This window comes from Chenopodium album, chromosome 4 (assembly GCF_948465745.1).
Source record: "Chenopodium album chromosome 4, dcCheAlbu1.1, whole genome shotgun sequence".
NCBI lineage: Eukaryota > Viridiplantae > Streptophyta > Magnoliopsida > Caryophyllales > Amaranthaceae > Chenopodium > Chenopodium album.
Window position 1 is genome coordinate 4,026,789 of NC_137837.1, and position 18,585 is coordinate 4,045,373.

General features: G+C 29.9%; 2 protein-coding genes and 1 pseudogene across 2 annotated transcripts; all 3 read left to right on the plus strand.

The window, feature by feature from the left end:
- The first annotated feature begins 1,708 nt into the window (after nt 1–1,708).
- Nucleotides 1,709–3,520, plus strand: LOC145627502 (putative pectinesterase 29; annotated as a pseudogene).
- A 422-nt stretch (nt 3,521–3,942) lies between these two features.
- On the plus strand, nt 3,943–10,478 carry LOC145627503 (putative pectinesterase 66). The gene is made up of 8 exons (XM_081679889.1): nt 3,943–4,004; nt 8,159–8,344; nt 8,452–8,614; nt 9,271–9,480; nt 9,766–9,783; nt 9,866–10,093; nt 10,171–10,187; nt 10,319–10,478. Exons 1-8 carry the CDS (start codon nt 3,943–3,945, stop codon nt 10,476–10,478), a joined length of 1,044 nt encoding a protein of 347 aa, XP_081536015.1.
- Nucleotides 10,479–11,693: 1,215 nt separating this feature from the next.
- On the plus strand, nt 11,694–15,153 carry LOC145627504 (putative pectinesterase 66). Its single transcript, XM_081679890.1, has 5 exons — nt 11,694–11,917; nt 12,043–12,205; nt 13,808–14,014; nt 14,544–14,770; nt 14,994–15,153. The coding sequence occupies exons 1-5, from the start codon at nt 11,694–11,696 to the stop codon at nt 15,151–15,153; spliced, it is 981 nt and encodes a 326-aa protein (XP_081536016.1).
- The last annotated feature ends 3,432 nt before the right edge of the window (nt 15,154–18,585 follow it).

The following is an 18,585-nucleotide window of genomic DNA, read 5'->3' on the forward strand; positions in this document are numbered from 1 at the left end:
ATTTCCTCATGATTTGATGAAGGTGTTGCACCAATAATGGAGTTTTCGATGGCTAAAGAATCACTCACCATGCTTGTAAGCCAATGGCGGCACGTCGGTGTTTGTTAGAGATATATATGATATAACGGAAAATATATGTGATAGATTTTCCGTATAGATATTATTATGAGAATAATATATTTAGAATTATCTTATATTAATATATTATTTAGAGAAATATATCATTAGAATATATATAGAGTATGATATATCTTTTACTATATATTTTCCGATATATCATTCTCTAACAGTGTTGAAGATGTATGCGTAATTATCTTTTGCTTTTATTAATTAGCTTGTAATTATCATACAGCTTTTCAAATTCTTATAGTCGGCACCTTCATCATCATGTGGAAGGAGATCAAATCAATTAGGATATCATATTGATACTCTCCCATTGAATTTCCCAACGTAAACATATAAGTTTTAATTTATATACTGAGAATTACTTTATATATTAGCACCGTAAAAAGAGCCATATGACTCCCTATAACACCACTTATACTATGATAAAATAAGGAGCAAAATTCTGAGAGGGGAAAAATGTCTGTATTCCTAAGCATATGGTTACTTGCCTTGGGTGCCCTAGTTACAATACATGCTCAAAATGATGCACTTTCCTTCAACTTTGATCAATCATCAAAATCAACGTCACAATTCTTGAACGGAGAAAAAACTCCAATTCCAAGTAAGTAAAAATATTTAATTATAAGTCTTGTCTACCCTAATGGTGTAATTTAGACTGTTAATGTAACAATTAAACAAATAAGAAAATTGCACTTAAAATAATAGAAGAATCTATCATATAAGCACCTACATGATACTATTTGTCAAAGTTATATTCAAATAACTACGGAGTATTAGGTTAATTACTCTTGTAAAAAGAGGTTTTTGTCCGAATAAAAATGCAATGTGTACACTAGCTATCATTTTGGCCATAGATTCATGTATACATCCAACCCAATGAAAACAGAAATTTCAACGTATTTACTTATCTACCATTCTAATTTGCCTCTTAAATATGGTAGTTCCATATAAAGTGACTATGGCTAATTTTGACTTTTTAGTCAATAAGGATCTTGCTTAATTGGTTAATGTGTATTAATATATGAAGAAATTGCCCTATACAATTTCTAGGTAGCTTGTTTTGGTGATTCTCTTCATGAAATCAGATCTAATAATATCCGTAGAGATATGTTTGCTAAATAACCAAGACAATAAATTGAATTATATTAGACTTGGACCATTATAAGTAAATGCACAATTTATTTATTTTTTTTGAAACAGTAAATGCACAATTTTTGTTTGCTACAAATGATTTTTTATTTTATTTTTATTTTTTTTGGGTTACATTCATAGAAATTTTAGATGGAACTTGGTTTGGTATGACTTTGTTATGTCAAAATGATTTCACAAATTAAAATCTGGGTGTTAAGTTTAAGATAGACGGACTTTTTATGTTACTCTTAATAATCTGATCTGATCTAATATTTTGATGGACCATTTTATGTCAAAATTTGATCAGATTATTAACTACAAGAAAAGAAATGGTGGTGTATGTATATACGGAGTAAATATAAAACAGAAAAGTTTTCTAGGGAGAACAAGATAGGTTATTCACAAGTTTTGTACACCATCATGAAAATTTTGCTAATAATCTCTCTAAATAATGCAATTTCTTTGTCTCATTGTCCTTTACCTTACAACACTTCATTTGATTTACATGCCACACACTGTGTTTGCAGAAGGCTCAATATCTCATGTAATCGTCGTCGATCAATCAGGCCATGGACACTTTAGAAAACTACAACATGCTATCGATTCTGTTCCTCAAGGCAATCACAAGTGGATAGAAATTCAAGTTCGAGCTGGTGTTTACAGGTAAAACACTCACGATTTTGCTATACTTTTTTTAGTACGTGTTGTGTTGTTATTATTGTAGTTTATGTTATTTAGGAGTACAATAATTTCCTTCTTTGCTATTCAAATAAAGCGCTAGGGTAAGAATGCACTTGTTTTGTGTTTATCTAAAATGAAAATTTCTTGTGTACGTAGTGAAAAGGTAGAGATCCCTAGTAACAAACCTTACATAAGCCTAGTTGGGGACGACAGAAACAATACTGTGATACAATTTTCCGATGGAGGTGGCAGCCATACACCGGAATATGCAACGTTTTCAGTGTCCGCGGACAACTTTGTTGCAAGGCGTATTACTTTCAAGGTATGATCAATCTAGTTCAAGTGTTCAACACATTAATTTTGTTTATCCACCTTTTTTATAATTCATGGGATCGTGTCGAAAGGGTAGCCTAACAGCCCTAACAGGGGGATTATGACTTATGAGAGGGTGATTTTGGCTCATAATTGCTAGTACATGTCAAAGGTAAAAATAAATCAATAAAATCTGAACACATTGCATATTTTTCATGGTATGTCCATTCTAATTAGCTTGAATGTGATGATCCTTGTTTTCTCAGAACATATATCATCCTCCTATCATTTCCCAAGCTCCAGCAGTTTCAGTATCCGGAGATAAAGTTGCGTTCTATGATTGTGGATTTATAGGTGTGCAAGACACATTAACTGATTTTTTGGGACGTCACTTGTTCGACGGGTGTTATATTGAAGGTTATATCGATTTCATTTGGGGATATGGCCAATCCGTGTATCATGTATGTCCACTTCGTTCTCTGCCCTTTCTTATCAATTTAAGCTATCAACCAACTTAGTTTAAGCTTTTGGTTGAGTTGGTCCACTAACACGAACAAATAGTTGAATAACTAGCTATCTTTTATTCTTGTGTAGGGTTGCACGATAAATGTGACTAGTGGACCGTATAATGATAAAATATATGGGGCTGGTTACATAACAGCACAAGGCAGAAAAAATATTGAAGATAGCAATGGGTTTGTGTTCAAATATTGTACGGTGGTAGGCACTGCCTTTGCATATCTTGGAAGACCGTACCAAAGGTATTCTAGAGTTGTTTTTTACAAAAGCTACCTCTCTGATAACGTTGTTCCATCAGGTTGGAATTCTGGTTTCGTCACTAACCATGGGTAAGAATATTTATGTTATCACAAATATTGTTAATATACTCGTATATCTTATTTTTTTATACCAATATGACAATACGACAAATTGCGCTAACTTTTATGACAACTCTTTTGGTGATTTTGTTTGGAGCTGCAGAGGTTCAGTAGTACAAGCGGAAGTAGATTGCGTAGGACCTGGTTCAGACACATCTCAGCGAGTAAAGTGGGGGAGAAAGCTTAAATCTAACGAACTGAACCTTCTAGTTAACACAAACACATTTATCAACCAGGACCATTGGGTTGAGAATCAACCTCTTCCTACTAGAAGAATATCTCCTAAGTTATTGACGTTAAGGTCATCTACCACCATGAAGAAAATTCGACGACAACGACGAATTATTCCACCTTCGCATTAATTTCCTTTCGCCCATCCTCGGAAGGGCTAATTTAGGAGCTCCATTTTTATTACCTAAACTATCAAACTTCCCAATACTATACAAATATACAATTGTTCAAAGTTACATCCTCGAAATTTTTTAAAGGACTATGGATTGTTATGCGTAAATTGTTTCAATTAAGAGAATGAAAGATCTCGTAGTGGCATTTGTTGAAAGAGTTATACTTAAATTGGAGCTAGGATCGGGAGAGAAGCTCTAACCACTTGAGCTACCCCTCACTCTCATTACCTATATTTTTTTTATTATTAATAAAACACCAAACTCAAATTAATGTATTAAAAAACCACTTGAGTAATATATTAAAATTTTAAAACAAAAAAAATATAATAAAATAAATAAAAAGAAAATTCAAAGTTTTCAGGGAGATACTCAAAAACATCATCTTACTATGATATTGATCGATCAAAAACATGTTGCAAAAGCTTGCAACATTGAAAACTTACACAAGTGCACCTTCCGTTGTCGATCAAATGTAGTTATGTAGATGCATAATCCCCTAATCGATTTTTTCACCAATGTGACAATTGGGGCACCATAAAAGATTTTGGTACCAAGGTACAGTGATAAATTGATAATATAGATGATATATTCACCCTAAACTAAAGAATGACTAGTCCTTAAATGCACCATATTCCATTCCTTTATTTGCAAATTTAATTATTTGTTCACGATATCGATTTGCCTCCCTAAATAAAAGAATACTAGATGTAAGCCCGTGCGATGCACAGTTTTTTTGTATTTCATTTTGTATATTATTTTGTAATTTCTTATTATCTTTTATATTAGAAGTAGAATATTTTTAAAAAATAATTAAAAAATTAATTTTTTTTTAATAGAATTAAAAAAATCTTTTCATTGATCTAAATGATTTTATTTAACCACCCGACGAATGAGATAATATTTTCATAGTTTATTTCAATTTAACAAATTCAAGTTTTGCATACTTGACTAATGAATAAGAATAATTTTTTTTAAAAAAAACAAACTTAAGTTGATTTTTCTGTTTCGTATGCTCAACAAAATATTATTCCAAAGTTTTACATAAACTTGTTTTTCCTAATAAATATTTCAATAAAACATTAAAAAAATTACACATAAGCAAAATGTAAAAAAAAAAATTATTAGATACACATAAATATATGTAAGAATATTATTAAAACCTAATAAAAAAAATATCGATATAATTGTTGCGAAATAGATCTAAAAATTGTAAATGTATAAAATCAAATCTATGCATTGGAATTTTTTCATCATTAATTATTGAATCATTATTTTATTGTCGATATGACAACGCGATATTGCTTATTATTTGGAACGACTGAAAAGTTTCTAATAGAGTAAACATTTCATAGTCTTCAATCAAGTTTGGACGAAAATGTTGAACACAATTGGCTTTAAATTGAGGCATGAACTTGTGTAATCACCCTGAAATTAAAAATAAGAAATTAAATTAATTTAATAATTTGATTATGCAATCCAAATCACAATATTTGTTTTTAAAAATACCTCTTCGTCCAATATTACCATATCCAGACTTATTAAGCTATTTTGTTTGTGGAAATTTAGTACATCAAACAGGTGAAAATCTCGTACTTTGAATTTTTAATCATTTTTGCTCGAATTTAATTCTCTAATCTGCATGTAAAAACGAAATTCATCAAACAAACACATAAACATATGAAATTAAGCTAAAAAGTACCCTACCATTGATGACCTAAAACTGACACAAAATTACCAATACAAAATTCTCTAGATGCGAATTTTGTATAAATATGAAATTTTGTTGGTGTCGTATATGTGTCAATTTATAACAGTAGGTATAAAAAAATTTAATTTAATTATGATTAATGAACAATTTTAATTTCTTATCATAAACACTATCAAAATTTATCTTATAATGATACTTTATCATTTAAATATAATTTTTTTTCGGAGGTATTATTTAGTATTTGTGATATAGTGTCACAAGCTAGATAATTTTCCCTTAAATTTTTATTTGACCAAAGTGTTAAGTATTAAAGTGGAATTATCATACTTATTATACTTTAATGGTTAAAAAAAAATCATTTATAAGATAATTTTGATTCGGTTGCATTATTAAAGTGGAGTTGAAAATGACAATTATTATAAGATAAATAAAGATAATGATAAATAAAATTTGTGGTTTTTCATCCACGTGGCATTAAAATTTTATAAGATAAATATCATATCTTATTCGCTACTTTTACCTACGTGGCGATACAATTTTTTTTATGTGGCATTAAAATTTTATAAGATAAATACCATATCTTATTCGCTACTAATACCTACGTGGTGATACAATTATTTTATTCAAAATTAAAATACAAATCTAATTTATCATTGGACGAAATATTTACTTTTCTTATGTGGCGCCCCGAATGCTTCCGAAAAATGCCTACTTTATTTATATATATATTAGATTACGGAGTAACAAATAATTAAAAAAAAAATTGTATAATTAATTTATTATTAAAATGAAAAATTAAAAGATATGATGGCTATATAAGAAAAGTCATAATTATTAGATACTTCTTCAATAAACCTCAACAATTTCTCATGTAATAAAAATAAAAATTAATTATAAGTTTATAACTAATGGAATTTAATAATTTACCGTACAAGCTAGAGACATTATTGTAATAAAAAAAAATTGAAAGATGTTATACTAGCCCTTAGGGCTACTAAGGAGCTAAAAATGATAATAAATAAATAAATAATTGAAAATATAACATTAACTAGTAACTACCCTGATTTGCGCATGATATTAAATTACAGTATCAAGTTAGGAAAGATATTAAATGTTTATTTTCCCTAATAATTTATAAAATGAATTGATCACCCTTATATGAAATTTAATTAAAGAATAAATACTTCCATGTTAGATGTGGATCTCAATTTTCTCATATAAATACTGTTAATTTCTTATTAATATAAATAGAACATCCCATACTTGTAAATAGGATTATAATATTCCAAATTTAAAAGATTATTAAAAATTATACAATTTTTTTTGGAATCAATTAGTATAATATTATGGGCAATCACTTGTCAACCTTTATTTACTAGATCAACTATGCAATCAATGCATATATGTTACTCCATATATATAATAAATAGAGTTGTCAAAAGCTGACCCGACCCGAAATATTGGCCCTAACCCGACCTATTAACCGACCCGTCTGAACCCGATAAAAAATGGTGACTCGAACCCGACCTAACCCGACCTGAAACCAACCCTAGACCCGAGTTGACCCGAGTATTTGAGACCCGAACCCGAACATTAACCGACCTAGAGATGACCCGATCCGAATGTAACCCGTAAATTATTGACCTAAACCGAACCCGACCTGAATCGAAATTGACCCAAACCTATTTCAACCCGTCAAAATCCGAATTCAACCCGACCTGTTCCTAATCCAACCCGAATTCAATCTGACCTGTTCCTAACCTGACCTGCTAGTCTGCTACAAACCCGACTCGAATTTCAACCCGACCTGTTACAAACCCGGAATCAACTCGACTTGTTATTGACCCGACCCAAATACAACCCGACTTGTTATTAAATCAATATGTATAGGTCATTATCTCATGTTGGTATTGGAACGGAAATTGAATCCTAATTCTATTCCTTCAATATTTCACTTTGAATTTTAAGAGTTTAGTTTCACAACATGTTCTTAGGGACGAATTTCAGGGACGAAACATGTTTTTCGCAAATTATTGACTTGAACCGAACTCGACTCGAACCCGAGAATGACCCGACTTGATTATAACCCGTAAATTATTGACTTGAACCGAACCCGACTTGAACCCGAGAATGACCCGACCTTATTATAACCCGTAAATAATTGACTTGAACCGAACCCGACTCTAACCCGAGAACGACCCTAACTCGTTTAAACCCGTAAAGACCCGAATTTAACCCGACCTATTTTTCACCTGACCCGAATGTAACCCGACCTTTTACTAACCCGACCTAAACCCGACCCAAATCTGATAAGATGTATGACCCGACGTGACCCAACTCAAGCATGACCCAACCCGAACCCGACCCGCATATGTTATGACATTAACCCATATTGATCCGACCCGAGATGACCCGACTCACACTAACCCGACTCAAACCCGATCCGTTTACCCGACTTGACAGCTCTAACAATTCATGAAATTGTTGCGTACTTAACCATTTTGATACTGAGTGTTCATCAAGTACATCACCAATTAGACTATATATATATATATATATCAAATATAACAAAATCAGTAACATTGCGACATATTTATAGAAATAGAGTATTTTTTAAGACATAAATAGAAGAGTATAAAGACAATATAATAGAGGCCGAAATTGGTTGGATAAAAAGAGTATGTCACGATTTATTTACTAAAAATTCATCTTTATGAATAATTATAGAGTTTGGTCGTTGATATGTTTCTATTTCTAATTATTTGGCATAATCTTTATCATCCTTTATATACTTTGTATAATATATTGTAAACGTTAGTTAACACCTTTTGCTTATTACTTGTCTAATTGAAATTAGTCATCACCACTCTTCCTTCAAGTATGAAACTTGAATTGCTATTAATCGCATTATGTTTCAGTTTTCTAAATGTTTGTTTCTTGTTGTCCGGAGCAACAGATTGCCAAAATGCATCTACAATAGCTTATACTATCACCGTTTCACAATCAGGTGGTGCGAATTTCACCACCATTACAAATGCTCTTAATTCCATTCCGTCTGGCAATAATCAATGGATTAAAATATTAGTTAACCCCGGAACTTATAAGTATGTCATTAAATATGCCATTACTTAATATTTTTTTTTCCTTATGCTCATTTTTGAATATTTTAACATGGGCATATTTAATAATGATGTTATTTTTAAGCATGTAGGGAGCAAATTGCAATACAGAAAGATAAAGGAGGTTGCATAATTCTTGAAGGAAATGATCGTACTACTACAATTATAACCTTTGACAATCATTTTTCTACATCAAATAGCACTACTTTTGCTGTGGACATTGATAATTTTGTAGCTAGGAATATCACCTTCAAGGTAACTCCACTTTTCTTTTCTTTTTTTTATACTTACTATGCCGTATAATTGTTTCGGAGTATTATTTAATTTCCTAGTGTTAATGTTTTATGGGTATGGTAATTAAGTCTCTCAATAATCAAATTTCCCATTTTTTTCTTAGGTCTTACATTATTTATTCATTCCGTAATCCGTATATTAAGTTCTTACAGGTTTGGTGAGTCCTCAACATTCTCAAATCTAACATCATGAGTTCATTCTAGTGTTGAGACATTTGATTTATATGCTCCCAATGTGTTCTTTATATTAGGGTCAAATGAGAATGTGTTTAAATTTTCTACGGAATGAGAAGAGTTTTGTGTGCATAAATTTTCTACATCAACCATTATATATATAGTCCATATAATAAATATTATATTATTAATTACTATAAAGCATTTTCCTTTTCTCTTTTTTAATAAATACACGTACACTATATGTAAAAAGAAATATGGAGTACCACGTATATTGTAACGGATTCTATTGTTTTTTCTTTTACTTCTTGCTAATAAAATTGTTTTTTATTTGTTCACTTTTTTTATTTTTATTATATGCTTATTTAATTTCATTGTTTTAATCATAGAGTTATGCATTGATAGGTTAACTAATAATTCTTAAATGACCTTTTGTTCTCATAGAACTCTTATGGTATTGAAGCACTAGATGATACGAAGCGAGCTCAAGCCGTTGCCCTCAGATCTTATGGCGACAAGCATGCATTTTATTCTTGTGGTTTCGTGGGATATCAAGATACACTTTGGGATTATCAAGGTCGTCATTATTTCAAGTCATGTTACATTGAAGGTGCCGTTGATTTTATATTTGGAAACGGTCAATCTGTGTACAAGGTAAATCACAAATATACAAAGTATTCTTATACTATTTGACATGAATTTTCATCTATGTATAAAACTTATTACATGCTATTATGCATTATGTTGTTTAATATATAAGTCATCAAGTAATATTCATAATAACAATTTTTTAAAATATTATTAATACACAGTTACGAATTTTGTGGAAAAAGTTATGCTTGGCAAATGTGTCGATTAAACTGTTGCATGTAATAAATACATATTGGGATAAATTGTATTAAGCAATTGTACTGTGTCTGTTTGTGTGTGTACATTTAGCCAAACATTTCTGGTGAGGTTAGTGAAGAAATCACCTTATCGCAAAATTGAGCATCATTGTCTGCATATGCTTCGAAGTAACCCTTTACGAATGTTGCAGCATTGTAGCATAAATGTCACGGGAGGAGGATACATTACTGCCCAAAGTCGATCATCAACCAATGATAACAGTGGTTTTGTATTTAGAAAATGTCATGTTTCGGGAACAGGGCATGCAGACTTAGGACGAGCATATGATGCTTTTGCAAGAGTTATTTTCATTGACTCAGAATTCAGTAAAGCTGTTAATCCTGAGGGATGGTTCATTTGGCATCAAAATGGCCATGAGTAAGTTTTTTAAATCACCTTTTTTCAATAGATGTCTTTTGATTGAAAGCACTCGTACATATGCTTCAATTCGAGTAGAGCAACCTAAACCTGGGGTCTATTAAATCGAGTTATACTAAATCGGCTCTATGTTATTATTATTTGAGTTTTTAGAGTTGAACTAACTATAGAGTACTCATTGACTTAATCATAACCAAAAACTAATATTATGTTATGGTAAATGCAGATCTGATGTGACATTTGCAGAATTTAATTGCACGGGTCCAGGTTCTGATACTTCAAAACGTGTTCCATGGATAAAGAAGTTGGATCATTCTACAATTAAGCAATATAACACACATGCCTTTATCAACCAAGATGGATGGATTTCTAAACAACCTTTATAATCACTTTTATGATAAAGGATAGGCATAGATTAAATTATGATTTGTTAATTAAGTATCATTCCACATTTCAATTTATAAATTAAGCAATTGAAAAATAATGATTGTCTAATTTCCTTCATGTGTTGGCCTATATATGGTCTATTTTGTTGCCTCTTTTACCGGCAATTGCCGCCCTTTAGCCAATGCTAGATTGCTAGCAATTTTTTCCCTGCAAAGTGCAAAGTAGTGTTTTATACTCCCGACCTCCACTGCTCCACATATACTTTTAAATGCATCACTCCTTGCTTTATTTTTCCTTAAGTACTTGGAATTTTATTCTTTCTCCGTGTTTTTTAATTATTCCATATTATACTTTGACTAAATATAATTAACATAGATATATGACATGACATTGACAATCGTAAAATCCTGAAGATGCAATTGAAAAAGAACGGAGCAGAGAAATAAAAATATATGAACGAAAACGTTTAACGCTTGCGTAGACCTGGTCTACAATAATTTTTATTGTGGACCCGAGATTTATACACACGCAACTGATATTATATTGAACATAGTGACCCTTACTTTTAACAAAGTAACCTTATTTTTAACATAATAACCTTTATTAAAACTTGTATAACGTTATTAACGTTTAATATTATTGTAAACTTGAATACGACGTTATGACCCTAATTTTAACATAACCTTTTTATTCATATTGACCAGCATATAAAATATTTCATTAAAAAAATTAACCTCTTTAATAGCCTATATATTACCAAAATAACTTTTATTTCAACATAGTGATCTTATTTTTATTATAGTGACCTTTTTTTTATTAATAAAATAACCATAGTTTCTCTCAATAAATTAGTGTGAACCAGGTTCATTTAAAAATTTATACTGTTCAAAAAAAAAGTATTCGTAATGTATTCAATAAAACGACTGAATTAGAAAAGTGATTTACTTTTTTCAAAAAAAAAATGGAGAGAATATTCCTTTAGACATAAATAGAAGAGTATAAAATTTTTGTAATACATGAGCTGGTTGGATAAATAGTATCATGATTTATGAAATACAAAAATAATAGAGTTGACCTTTGATATGTTTCCAATTCTAGCTATCTCTTTATCATTCTTTATATAATTCACATAATGTACTGTAAAAATTTGTTAATACTTTTCTCTTGCTTGTCTTACTAGCTAGATTAACTAATTCATCCCTCTTCCTTCAAATATGAAACTTGTATTCCTATTAGTTGTGTTGTATTTTAGTTTTCAAAATGTTTGTTTCTTGTTGTCTGGAGCTACAGACTGTCAAAATGCATCTACGGTAGCTTATACTATCACCGTTTCACAATCAGGTGGTGCAAATTTCACCACCATTACAGATGCCCTTAACTCCATTCCGTCTGGCAATAATCAATGGATTAAAATATTAATTAATCCCGGAATTTACAAGTAAGTCTTAAAATATGTCTCTATTTTCTTTTATTCTTTCCTTTTTTTTAACGTTTACAACTTTTAGTTGCTCCACACTTATCATGTGTACTGATCACTTAATACTGTTATTTGTAATCATGTAGGGAGCAGATTACGATTCTACCAGATAAAGGAGGATGCATAATTCTTGAAGGAAGCGATCGTATTACAACAATAATAACATTTGACAATCATTCTTCAACATTAGATAGCATTACTTTTGCTTTGTTTATTGACAACTTTGTAGCTAGGAGTGTCACTTTTAAGGTAACTTTATTTTTATTTCATTTTAAATTATATATAATTATTATGCTGTATAATTGTTTTGGAGTAGTATTACTTTCTCTAAAAAAATGATTAATATTTTATGAGTATGGTAAGTCTCTCAACAATCATGATTTGACTTACTTGGTAAGAGATTTGGTTTAAATCCTAAAGGTAATTTAGGGTTCAAATTTTATCAACTCAGGTTACTTGATTGGAGGTTCATGGGGATCCCCTTAATATAGCATCCCCACTTCCAAGTATTTGGCTTATAAAAATTGGATCATGAATCGTGATAGATTAGTTCTCATCAAGGCCCTCCTTAGGCCCGTTCACTTCACTAGCCCCCCATATGCATTGTGTGGGGGTAATTTTAATTTAAAAATGTATTACTTTAGCCTTAATTTAATTTTATCACATATATAGAGGAAAAAAAACATGTTAAAGATAAAAAAAATTTGGATGAAAAAGGCAAATCAAAGGACACTAAGGCCTTGTTCAATTCACTTTACAAAAATAATTTCAGTTCATTAAAAATAAGTTCAATTTAGTAAAAATAATAATTTTAGTTCAATAAAAATAATTTAAGTTCAGTAAAAATCAGTAAACTTAAAGAAGAAATATAATTGAACATCAGTAAATATAGTTTTAGTTCAACAAATATAATTTTAGGTCAGTGTAAATAATTTCAATTCAGTAAAAATAATTTCAATTCAGTAAAAATAATTTCAATTAAGCAAAAATAAGGTGAGTTGAACGTGGCCTAAACATGTATTACTTGCCTTTACCCTTTAAAAAAAATGGGTGTTTAATTTCATTGTTGAATTTAGGTTTGACAAGTTTTTAGTAATTTTTATTTTCTATTTTTTTTATCATAAGTCAATTAATTAAATATCAATGGTTAAATTCCTCTAATTATGTCAAGGTCCATTAATCATTGACTTATTTTTAGAGTCTGTTCACATTTACTGAGCTGAGCTGAAATGAATTGAACTGATTGGAGCTGAATTGAACTGAACTGAGCTGAAATGAATATTTTATGAGAGAAGGAAATTATGAGCTGAATTGAACTGAACTAATTTGAGCTGAACTGAACTAAACTGATTGGAGATGAACTGAACTGAACTGAACTGAAATTAATAAGCTGAAGTGAACAGACCCTTAATGCTTATACAGCTATACCACTTCAAGTGTTTGAAAAATGGAGAGTATTATTAGCTAGGGTATTAGTTTTCACAAGTATTGATCCACCCTTTTTTTTTTTTTTTTTTTACTTCTCTAAAACCTAATTACGATATCATTTATTGTCAAAAAATAAATAAATTACGATATCAATTACCCTAAACTTTATAACTCTAAAAGAAGTTAAAGGGAGATAATTTAAATGATTCATTTCCATGATTACACTATATAATTTTGAATTTTATTAATTTTGCAATTCTTATTGATATGATCAATTTTTGAGGGTTCAATTTTTTTAAATTTTTTTTGGTTAAATATTTTATGCATGTAATTACTCAATCTCATATTCTTATTGTTCTAATTGGAATTTTATTCATCAATTGATTAACTAATAATTCTAATGTGTACCTTTATTTCTAACAGAATTCTAGTATTGGAGCACCAGAAGATACTGAGCGAGTTCCCGCTGTTTCCCTTGGATCTTTTGGCGACAAGCATGCGTTTTATTCATGTGGTTTCGTTGGCTACCAAGATACATTGTGGGATGGAAAGGGCCGTCACTATTTCAAGTCATGTTATATTGAAGGGGCTGCTGATTTTATATTTGGAAACGGTCAATCTGTATACGAGGTATAAATAAATCATAAATATATGTAGTACTCTTCCATTGTGTGTGTTTTTTTTTGTTTTAAAATAACAATTAATTTGATTTTGCACAAAACTTGATTATTCTTCAACTTATGTACTCTGTGTTAAAATTAAATGCTACTTGTATAATGTAATTTTTTTGGATTAAGTAGCTAGTCACATGTAAATTTTCATATAATTATTTTTTAATTATAATGTAGTTCAATTATTACTATAACACAATTAGCAATATTAATGGTTGATGGTCCAGTAATACCTATGCAAATTTGCCAGCCAAATTGTTGCATTAAAAAAAAAAAATAAAAAAAAAAAGAAGAAGTAAATACGATTAAGAAGTTTTATCTATATGCTGTACGAAGTATGTATACATATTAACCAAATATGTATGGCAAGATAGTGAGGAAATTATTAACCACCTTAATTAATTATGAAGACTTTAATGTCATAAGTTTGAGCCTTACCGTTTGTCCATTTGCATATGCTTGAGAGTAACACTTTACCAATGTTGCAGCAATGTACCATAAATGTCACGGGAGCAGGATGGATTACTGCACAAAGTCGACCATCAACCGATGATACTACTGGTTATGTATTTAGAAACTGTGATGTTTCGGGAACAGGACATGCAGACTTAGGACGAGCATATAATGCTTCTGCAAGGGTTATTTTCATTGACTCAAAATTCAGTGAAGTTGTTAATCCTGAGGGATGGGATATTTGGAACCAAAGTGGGCACGAGTAAGTTATTCTAATAATCAATCTCTTTCACCATACATGTTTTTAAAAAATGATATTTGAGTAAAGCAACCCAAACCTAGGTTAAATTAGGCCAGGTCATACATAATCAATTTTACATACTAGGTATGATATTATTTTGTCTTTTTGAGTTTAAACAACTAAGGAGTGCTAAAACAGTCGAGTTTATGACTTGAAAATTTATATGGTGTTGTATTAAATGCAGAAATGATGTGATCTTTGCTGAAGTTAATTGTACGGGTCCAGGCGCTGATATTGCAAAACGTGTTTCATGGGAAAAGAAGTTGGATTATTCTACAGTTAAGCAATACGATATACAAACTTTTATCAACCAAGACGGGTGGATTGCTAAACAACCTTTATGATCAATGATCAATAATTATAAATGTTATAACGATAAAAGATAAGGCATAGCCGTATAGATTTGAAAGTTATGAATTATGTTTTGGCCTCTGTGTTCTCCTATGTATAATCTCAAACCCAAATTAGAAATATTTATTTAGGGAATCAATGAATTATAACATAGAGTGATGTTTTATGTATGGGCCGGGTTAACATGAAAATGGTACGCTTAGAGCAAGTTCATTACAAGTTTGACATGGAAATAGAATCCAATTAAAAAAAATAAAAATAAAATCAAATAATAATGTATGTAACTAAAATAATAGTACTTGTCAAAAAAAAAAAAAAAAAAAAAAAAAAACTAAAATAATGGTAATATTGGTCAATATTAATAAGGTAACGATGAGAGTCCTAAATAGTGTATTTAATAGATTACCATATATACGAAGATTAAAGACATCTAAGATATGACAATACTATTCTCTTACAAAATACGGAGTATATTCTAAATATACGAAGAGAATATTCTACGTACATTCTCTATCAGTAAGTTAGCTAGGTTAGATCCCGTGCCATGCACGGTAATTTCAATATTTATCATTAGTTTAATATTCCTTCCGTTTCATAATGTTAGTCCCATATACTATTTTAGGGCTTGTTCACATTTACTTAATTTCAGTTCAGTTCAGCTCCTATCAGTTCAGTTCAACTCTTAATTTTCCTCTCTCATAAAATATTCATTTCAGCTCAATTCAGTTCAGTTCAGTTCAGTTCAGTTCAGTTTAGTTCAGCTCCAATCAGTTCAGTTCAGTTCAGTTCAGTTCAGTTCAGCTTAGTTCAGTAAATGTGAACAGACCCTTATTGGGCGTTTCAAAAAGTTCTACCCATATTGAATAATATTTCATTTAGGACTTGATTTGTTTTGGAATTAATTGATTGTGGATTGATAATATGCCTCTAAGTAAGGAAATTTTTACCTTAAATTATGCAGTTATGACTTGTGTTTTCCTAATGAAAAATAAAAAAAGTTAAATAAGCAAGGTAAACTAATTATGAAATCTGTTGTACTTTAATGTTAGATTCCAAATATATTTGTTTTCTTATTTTATGTGATTGATTTCATATGAGACTAACATTATGAAACGGAGCGAGTACAATTATTTTACTATAAAAAATAATATCAAATTGCAAAATAGGATGAAAGTTGTGTAATTACGATTTTTTTAAATCATTAAAGAAAACGGTGGAAGAAATGCATGCACGACTAATAAAAATAACTATGGATTACATTACAAAGTTATAGATAAGATTACATTATTGTATTATATGACTTTGTTCCCGTCATAAAATAAATAAATAAATAAATCTTTGTTTGAATGTGTAAAAATGAATATACTTGCCAAATAGAAAAGAAATATTATTGTAAAGTAAGTATTAAATTAAATACTTTTCTAAGAAGCTTTGGAAAAAAAAAAACTCCTTTTGGAGGGAAAATTTTTAACCAGGTTATGACAAGTGTCATTTATGGTTTCGCCGATGGAAAATTAGAATACATGATCATCATCATATAACCAGATTCGTCTTCATATACCTCAAGATCTTCTCATGTAAATATGTAATAGTTGTATCAATAATTTACTATACCAAAGAAGATATACTTTGTAGATTGTAATAAAAAAATATAACTAAAATAATTTGATTAAGGGCCAAAACACATTTATTGTACTGAGTTGAACTGAACTACACTGATTGGAGCTGAACTGAACTAAGCTGAACTGAATTTAACTGAACTGATTGGAGCTGAACTGAACTGACCTAAAATGAATATTTTATTAGAGAGGGTAATTAGGAGTTGAACTGAACTGGACTGATTGGAGCTGAACTGAATTGAAATTAAATAAATGTGAACAGGCCCTAAGCATGGGAAACTTTTAATAAGTAGATCTTAATATGCATGCATGCATGTTCTCTTATAAATAGAGTTTAATTCTTATGAATTAGAGCATAATAATACACAACATAAAGTTTAATAAAATAAACCTTCGATCGATTTAAAAATTATATTGATCATGCCTATTATGATTAGTGCAACGTACAAAGGTGGTGAAAGTAAAAGGTTTGCATTTCCACAATACGATTATGTGTATCATTTGCATGATAAGTTAAGTCAAAGTCAACAGCAAGAAATGGATTCGAGTGGATCAACTGAAGTGGATGTGCATGACATAGAAACTGGTAATGATTATGAAATGCTTTTGGTAAAAGGAGGACATTATAATAGGTCTCAATGTTTTTTGCATGGGAATAAGTGTGAAGACTTTGTTCAAGATAGGGGACTTAAGGTTGACTCCAAGGTTGTATTTTACATTGAACATTAAAAGATTATTTTACTATCAACATTAAAACCAAATAATTATGCTATTACTATTTTATTGAAATAGTTAATATTAATAAAAGATTATGGTGAAAGTTATAATTTCTACTATCGTGTTGTTATAATAATTTGTTTTCACTATATTGTTTGAGTTATATATCTTCTCATATAGTCATATATAATCATCTATCATTGATTTTCCTATCGGTTGTCCCTCAAAGAATAATTGTCATCAATTTTCAATTATATGGCATTACAACTATATTCTTATTGTCATATTGTAATTTGTATTAAGCAAGGTTTGACATATATGGTTATAAAATTTGAATCTCACAATCAGGGGCCCTTTAGGGTATATGAAATTCTTTACGGAGAGAGGTTTCAACTAACTTATGCAAACCCAAAACTTAATGTTCTATCAAATATTATGGAGTACTCGTAGCTTATAATTTTTACTTAAATAATCATTAGTAAAATAAGTTAAATCAATTCATGTATCTCATAACCTCAAGATATTATAAACCACATGATCACACTTACAATCAACCTTTAAATCTTGTTGATAACAAAAACATTCTTACAAAGTAATTCAGGGGAGTTTTTTTTCCCGAGTTTTTAGAGAGCCACGTAGGATTTAATTTTTTTAGCGCGCCATGTATAATAAATTTTAGTGGTAGCCAATTAAATACGAGATTATTAATTTCTTTTAGGATAAAATAATTTAACTGACACGTAAACAAAATTGGCAAATAAGATGTTTATCTTTATTCTTCATGTTTATAGTCATATCTGATTGTTAATGCCGAATTTATGCCTATTTTGAGTTATTTATGTGCGTTTCTTGATAATTCGAACTCTAATTTTTGTAAGTTTGTTCTGTGTTGAATTTATGTTCATTCTTGAATTTTTGATGAAAAGCGTGTTATTATAGTGATTTTCTACTTATTTAGTTTAATTCAAGCTAGTTTAATTCATGCTTTGGAATTCCGGATTTCTACTTACCTTTTATACTACTGAAACTCTGTTTTAATTTTATGAAGGTTTTTTATGATGTTTTCTTGACTTAGGTTTTCAGTGATAA